At 39.2% G+C, this 7,740-nt stretch overlaps 1 protein-coding gene across 2 annotated transcripts in view; it reads right to left on the bottom strand.

Annotated features, from left to right (window-relative positions):
• LOC115587356 (ethanolamine kinase 1) overlaps nucleotides 1-4,427 on the bottom strand; it is a 31,884-nt gene extending 27,457 nt beyond the window's left edge. Inside the window, exon 1 of one of the 2 annotated variants that reach the window (XM_030427187.1) lies at nucleotides 4,066-4,424. In XM_030427187.1, the coding sequence (XP_030283047.1) occupies nucleotides 4,066-4,206 (141 nt within the window). In that variant the 5' untranslated portion in view covers nucleotides 4,207-4,424. Of the gene's footprint in view, nucleotides 1-4,065 lie in introns of both variants that reach the window. The other variant, XM_030427186.1, reaches the window with a different exon arrangement.
• Between the last annotated feature and the right edge of the window lie 3,313 nt (nucleotides 4,428-7,740).

Raw genomic sequence — 7,740 nt, forward strand, 5'->3', positions numbered from 1 at the left:
AATACAATTGCAGTTTGTTCGAACCATTTTAGTTTACAGGCAGTTCTGTAAAAGTTCAATAGCCCACTATTAAACCTCAGTCTGAATTATTCAAATCACACTAAACATGGTTGTACTCAAAGCTTTAGAAGGTAAATAAGTGCAGCCAACAGATGCAATATGTTTTGTGGAGGAGCCGGATTACAACTTTCTGGAACGTATCATTTTACAGGCTGCTAATTTACCTCCGCTATGGCTCATTTAACTACATTTTCTACTGACCTACCCTCACAGGCACAGCATTGTACAAAAGCAAACTATAGAAGCAGAGTGGTCATTTACCAGTAATTGTGTAGTAGACAAGAAACTTGAGAAAATACATGTGTACTTTGAATGAGAGTTTCTTAAATATGTAAAGATCTTCACAGATGCGAACATGTAACCACAACTTGCAAGACATGAAGGATCAGCAGTAGTACTATAGTACTGAGACCTTAAAAATAATAAAAACACAATATTAGAATACTTAAAACCACTTAATCATTCAAGTAAATGGCCCACCAACTATTTCGTCCCCCAAGTGTTTAGTAAAAGTATAAGAGGCATAAAGTAGCATAAAAATAAAATACTTGAATAAAGCACAAGCACCTCAAAATGACAATTAAACCAACTGTCTGAGTACTTTATTAAGTAAAAGTACTGAGTTACAATCCACCAATTGGGACTGGTCACTTATACCATAAATATATTTATCCATAATTCATAAATTGACATTACCAGTATTTGTGCCTAAAGAGAAGAGAATGTGATGTTTCTGTTAAAATGATATGTCAGTTATACTGCAAGATAACTAAAAGGGCAAAGCAGGTTACTGCACAGTGTCCCAGACTCCCACGGGTCCCCAAGAATGTTAAGTTCACTTGTGGTGGTTGTGGCTTATTTGATTAACTGCATATTTGTAAGACAATTCACAGCATTACAAAGACGGGGCCTGCATCATTACCTAATGTTGTGGCTCTTTCTTTAAGAAGGGCTCTGTGTCAAAAAGATAATTTTTTTATTTCAGTTTATTGTCACTAGCAAAGTAGAGAGAAGTAAATAAAGCTGATAGTCAAATACACAAAATCCAAGAATAAAAAATCCAAAAGGCAGGCAAAAAAAATCCCCAAATAAGCAAAGGCTGGCAGTCCAACCTGAAATCAACAAGTGTGAAGCTAAACATATCAGAGAGACACAGGGAACACTGGAGGCAACACAGGTAGTCACAAACAGCACACAGGATGGGGGACAGGTGAGACACAGACAAACCAACGAAGAGTGAGGAGAAAACACTGGATAACACAGGGAGTGATTAACGAAATGAGCACAGGTGAGGAGCAGAAAGGGGAACAGACAAAGGGAGGAAGCAGAAAGTGACACATGCCACACGTGGACAAAATTACCAGAAATGAGTGTCAAATGACAAAAATCCCAAACCATGACATTCATATTGTGCTCACTTGGTACATATTCTGAAATAAAGGTGTAATTTTGATCCCACTTTCCCAAAAATAACCAACATATTGTCAAGATATTGTCTATGAACAGGACAACAATCTGAAACCTATTTATTTACCTCTGCCCTAACGTTGGTTAGTGTTAGGGTTTGTTATTTTAGAGACCCCCACAAAGATCAGATGATAACTTGAACCCTGACCTAAAGGACGTTAATCCTTCTTCCAAAATGAGTCAGAAAAAAAGTAAATGTACATAAAATGTACCTTGCATGTAGAAAAACAGACAAGCATGCTCAGGTACACAGTACATGCCACGGCAGGTGAATGACAGATATGTTAATAAATGCACAGCTGTAGAGAGCAGCAGCCTGAATGAGTGGACTTTACAGATCACACTTGCAGCACAGCCTGAACCGCTCCGTGTGTGTACACAACAATACCGCAGTGACCACTGTTTGCCTGCGAAGGCCTCATCGGACATTTGTTGTCATTCAGTGGTTTCCCAAAGTCTCTCATTCTCTGCCACATTCCCTAAGGCATTTTGTGAGCCCATAGTTTCTCATCAAGAAGGAAAGTGAACAAACATGCCCACCTTGACTTCTGATCAAGTATTTATACAGTGGATAGAGGGTAATGTGGATTCTTTCCACTAGCTTTGACAATGTTTTCAAATTCCTTTTGTCTCTTATTTTCATTAATTGTCATTTGAAAACAAAAACTCACTTTTTAAAGCTCTTCCTAAGCTTGAACTCTGAACATGTGAACCTAAACTGCTTTCATCAATGTGCTAAGCTATACAAATACCACACTCCCCCTTGTAATGATTTTTTTCAGCCTTGCCTCTCGATTTTCTAATACATTTTTTTCTCTTTGCAATAATTTTAATTAAATCTTTTGTGTGAAGCACACTTTTTTAACAATCTCTCCTGTGTAAATTTGTCTTGTGTTCCTTAGTTTTCTGTTCCTTTTAAAGTTAAAGTGCATATCAGGCATTCAAATTGCCTCAACTTGTTTCACCTTGAGCCTGATGTTTTGTTTCATTTTTCAAAAAGACAGATTATGAAGTAATTCACAGGAAGGCACACAAAACAAGAAAAGTAAAATAGATTCATAGATGAAATGCATGATACAACAGAATCACAAGGGCAGGTGCAACAGTAGGAGCTGTCCTTCCCTTGTACACTCAGTTGAACACAATACATCATTAAAGGGACTGTTGAGGGCTGAAGAGAAACATCTACTCCTCTGTGTACATTACAGGACCTGGTGTAGATTGAGAGGTCACACACCCAATGTTCTGTCGCATAACAAACATAAACCCTATTTCTCTGAAAGATTGGACCTTGTGTTTGCACATGGGACCAGACTGGGATTATCCTATTCTGACAACGTTACACATCTGTTCCCAAGGTTAAGAAATACATTAGAGGTACCTTTGTTGACTTGTTACCTTGGATTTTCTGCTGGTATTTTAGCATTAAGTAGGATGTCATTCAATATCATGCTAAATGTACAGAAGATGAGACATCTCAGTTTCATTGGCGGTTTTTGTGTAAAGATACCAAACATACAACATTAGAGGGACAGAGGCAATTTACAAATGTCACAGTGACAATGGCAAAGACAGGTCTATGTGCCACATGATAACGTGGCGCTCAACATCTCATTTAGAGTTAGTCGAGCACAATCTGTCGAGATGCAGTCAATTGAAGGGAATCTTGAATGTGAACTTGATAAGCCTTAATGTAGTTGACTAAAAATGTGACGGCCAAATCATTTTTAATGGATCTCAAAAATGTAAGGGATAATGTTCGACGCAGCAACAGGTGAGGGTGCTGAGGGGTCAGTCATTTGTAAAAAACGTAAATGTGTTTTGGATTGATTTGATTGGCCAGGATAACTTATATCTAATAGTTACCAACAACCATTTACAGTGATGAAAATACTTTGCAACACAGCAGACAGCAAACCTGAACACAAACACACCATAGATCAAAGCAGCAAAATCAACAGCAGCATGGAGATGAAGAGAGAAATATATTCCCCAGACTCCCTTACAAGATCGCTCAATTTTGTGAGTTGAAGGGTTAGGTGAAACATAATGAACTCTGTAAAACCCGGGGCTGATAATCGGTCGACTCCTAAATTATAATTTCACAGCATGTTAAAGAAGAAGACAAGCTATATAACAAGCATATCACCGTCCCCAAATCAATATAAAATCTTCCCAATCAAATGACCAGCTGGCTGCAGTCAAAACTGGAGCTGAATAGCGAATGGGATGAAGGTCAGTTCCCCAAGATGTTTACTTACCTTTTTATGAGACAATATTTTATGACAATACGACATTATGTGATAAAAAAAAGCAAATGCATTTTGTGTAATTCTCAGTCTGTATAATACCAGGTTTATGAGTCCCAGTAGGAGAAGATTATCTAAGTGACCGAGCCTCGAACAACTGAAATACCAAACAACCAATGTATAGATACAATCAGTGACAAATAGTACTGTCTGTTGAGATACTTTTGATTATCTTTTTCTCTGCAGAGTGGGTAGTGAATCACAGGTGCTGACACAAACTTTCACTTGCCTTCATCTGAATATCCTGTGCCTTCCAGTGAGGACGGAGTCTTCTCAAGAGGTCCAGGATTCCTTCACGAGGTTCCAGCTCATTGATACCGACATCCACATGGAGAAGCTGCTTCCCAGCACCAGCAGACCCTCTGTCCATTTTCAACAAGTCTTAGATTTCGTCCAACTCAGTTCTAAGTGCAGCTGAATTATGTCCACACCGTCCAAACATGGGCCACGGTGAGGACAGACAGGTCTGAATGATCCAAAACAGAGGTCTTAGCTCTGCTTTGTCAGAATAATTCAATAGCCATCAGTGGTACTTACGAGTCACTGAAATTGTCCACTTGTGTGTCCAGTGACTCAGCAGCCCACCTTGCTTATCAAGGGCCAAGGGCTGTTCCCATTCAAAAGTCAAAGTTCCCGTGGATGTCTTCATCCCCACTGCTGCAGAGTTTACACATTAACCACCAGTGTTTGGAGCTCTGCTGCAGGCACGTGTGGTGTTAAACAATAAGAGAAGACATTTTTTAAAATAACAAACCGTGACTTTGAAGGATGATGAATAAAATGTGCTTTAAAATGTGATTTTTACTTATATTTACTAAGTTTTGAGCTGAAACAATAAGTTAATTAGTTAATAGATTAGTCAATCCACAAACTCTTTTGATAATCAGTTAACCCTCTCAGCCATTTAACAAGCTAAATTGTCAAACATTTGCTGGTTCCAGCTTCAAGGATTTGCTGTTTTTCTAAATCATTTCTCATAGAAATTGGCGACAGGAACAAAAGAAGCAACGTGAAAAAGTCAAGTGGGGTTGGAATTGTGACGAGCATTTCTTACCTCCATTTTCTGACAGTTTATAGACTGAATGATGAATCGATAAATCTTGAAAATAATCAGATTAATTAAATATAAAATAAAAGTTACTTTCAGCTGTAATTTAATGTGTTAACTATCTAAATAAGTGTACTAATATGAAAACTACACAAAGGCCCTTGATTTCCAGAGTCACAAGTGACATTCATGGTTGAAATGTCGCACTGGGACAAACCTTCAGGACCCCTTTAGTCGATGGTGTTTACGTGATGAATGGACAGTTACAATATGACATCTTCAGCTACAGTCACAGGTCCCCAGATCAACTGCGAAAACAACTGTTTAAATATTTTACTTGTGTACTAAAGTGCATTGCAAGGTTGTGTCACTGCCACGATCAGGAAGAAAACACAAACTGAGAGAAAAATGGTCACGCTGGTCAAGACTCAAACAAAAACATCTGCAGTGAATTACAAGCTGCTGGAAGACAGGTGTCAGTGTCCACAGTCAAGCACGTTTTGCATCAACATGAGCTGAGAGGCTGTCATGCAAATATAATTGCCTAATGACGAAAATAGCCCCAGAGGTTTTTGTGTGGTTGCATATCGTACGGCCAGCAGCCACAAACGCAACATTGTCACCTGCGCAAATTGCGCAGAAGCTGACCTGACTTACCTTTTGGCATATGCCCATATATGTGCTGAGTCAGAATAATTTGTTGCAAATTCAACATCAGTGTTATTGTTTCCCTCTCTATGTGTCACTGATATTACCAGAGCCCGTCTATTAGCCTACTGGTTAGTACCATTGCAGCGTTTATAGTAGTTAGTTATTATGGAAATACGGAGGTTCTTTGGAAAAAAAAAAAAGTCACAGCCAGAGCAAGAAGATGTGGAGAGTGAGACATCATCTCCCCCAGCACTTGAGGAGGAGCAGGGATAGCTTGCTCACACAGATTCAGCAGTCACGCCATGAATTCAACCTCTATATGGTCACCTTGACACAGGGTTAACATGTGTTAATTATTCTTATTCTAATATCTAATTTTGCCCGCTGTGGTAAATCAAATCGGAATTGTGGTTGTGGGTGTAGTCTGAGTGTGTAGTCTCTGTTAAATGACGATTTTTTTCTCTCAATACCCTACAAAGCCTAATGTAGGCCTAATGCGGACAGACAATGGAGAAGCGAAGACATTATGATAGGGAATGTTCTATCTGCTCTAATAGCCTATGCACACAGCACAGGTCTTATTAAAGGCTATAATATCTTTAATGTAAACTTTACGCAGTAGGCCTATAGTGGGGAGAAATCCCCGGACCCCCGTTAAAAAGAGACTCTATCTGCGGGGCTAAAGCCCTGGATGTTTTGCACTCCTAGCGACGCCCCTGAGTGGTGCCAACTGCAGCAACTTCACTGCTGGACTTTAGTTACATGTCAGGCATCATATGCCATCAAAGGGGAGAATGCAACAATAAAATACATCAAAATGTGGGACTGTAATGCATAAATCACCAATAAAGATGTAATGTTAGCTAGCCAGCTAAGTTAGTAGTTAGTGACTGAGACATCAGAAAACTGCTCCCGATTGTTTTACACATGTTACAAAGAAAATAACCACAGTACCTTGAAACGACAAAGAGATCAAACAACCCACAGTTTTAAATGTGCCTCATAAGAATCTCTGTTTGGAGGGTCATGTAGTCCAAACTGCTCTATCTCATCAAGAATCAAGACACCCTGCCTCAAAAACGTGCAAAATGCACTGGATGTCTTTAAACAGATGTCATGCGCTGTCAGCCATGAAGACGTGACACTTGTGTCCAAATTGAGCTCTGCATATATTCTCTCCTAAAACTCTTTGCAGTCAATTTAGGCACAGCTCTCTGATACTCGATGCCCTACCACGCTGTTCTAACATGAAAAAAAAACGGAGCATGCTGCAAAACATCACTGCACAGAGTCCCAGAGGCTGGATACAGAATTAAGGCTACAGCTTACTTTGTTGAAGTTTATTCAAGCTAAAAAGTAGGCATACGACAAAAATCAGCCCAATAAGGCGACTTTTGATCATTTTCAGATGCATAACATTTTGGCTTGTGTGCAGCGCCAGCAAAGACTTTAAACGGGTGGAGTCCATTGTTTAACCGAAGACATCTTGTCATCTAGAGGACCCATTTAAATATCATACAATTAGTCGGGCTAAACATGACCTTTCATGCTCACTCAATGCCATGGAACATTTCAACATGATCACTCTGTAAACACAAAACGAATTTCATAAACATTGGAGCAGCATGTTTTCAGTCTGTTAAATTATTTAGATGTTGGGCCAATGTTTACCATTTTGCATCATTACTGTAATTGCCTAGAAGTCACGAATGTGGTGATCATCTTAAACCGAATACTTCTGCAAGCTTTTAGACGCAAATGAAATTCACTTGCCATCAAAGAGCGTCTCATCATCAAAGATGTTGTGTATTGAAAGAGAGATGAGTGTCTCGATTAAAAATGTAAGGGTCAGGCAGTAGAATCGAGTAGTGCAGTCTGTGTTTGTGTTGCTGCATGTACCTCTCAAACACAGACGAACAAGAGGGCTGGTTTGAAAAAGAGATGACACACAATTGCCCAAGCGTGCATGAATATACTGTTATGACACTTTGCAGACAGATTCACTTACTGTATGTCTGGCTTGTATTTTTTTTCCTGTCCCTCGTTATTGTTCAATATGGAGCCTGCAGACATTAACATTTGGGCCTTTGAGCCTTGAAAATTAATCATTTATGAAAGGATCGACAAAGTACCAGTTGTGTTGAAGACAGCATGAAAGAGTAATAAAATTGAGTTAATGTTGCTGGAGTTTCTCTTGACTTCTTG

This window comes from Sparus aurata, chromosome 8 (assembly GCF_900880675.1).
Source record: "Sparus aurata chromosome 8, fSpaAur1.1, whole genome shotgun sequence".
Classification (NCBI taxonomy): Eukaryota; Metazoa; Chordata; class Actinopteri; order Spariformes; family Sparidae; genus Sparus; species Sparus aurata.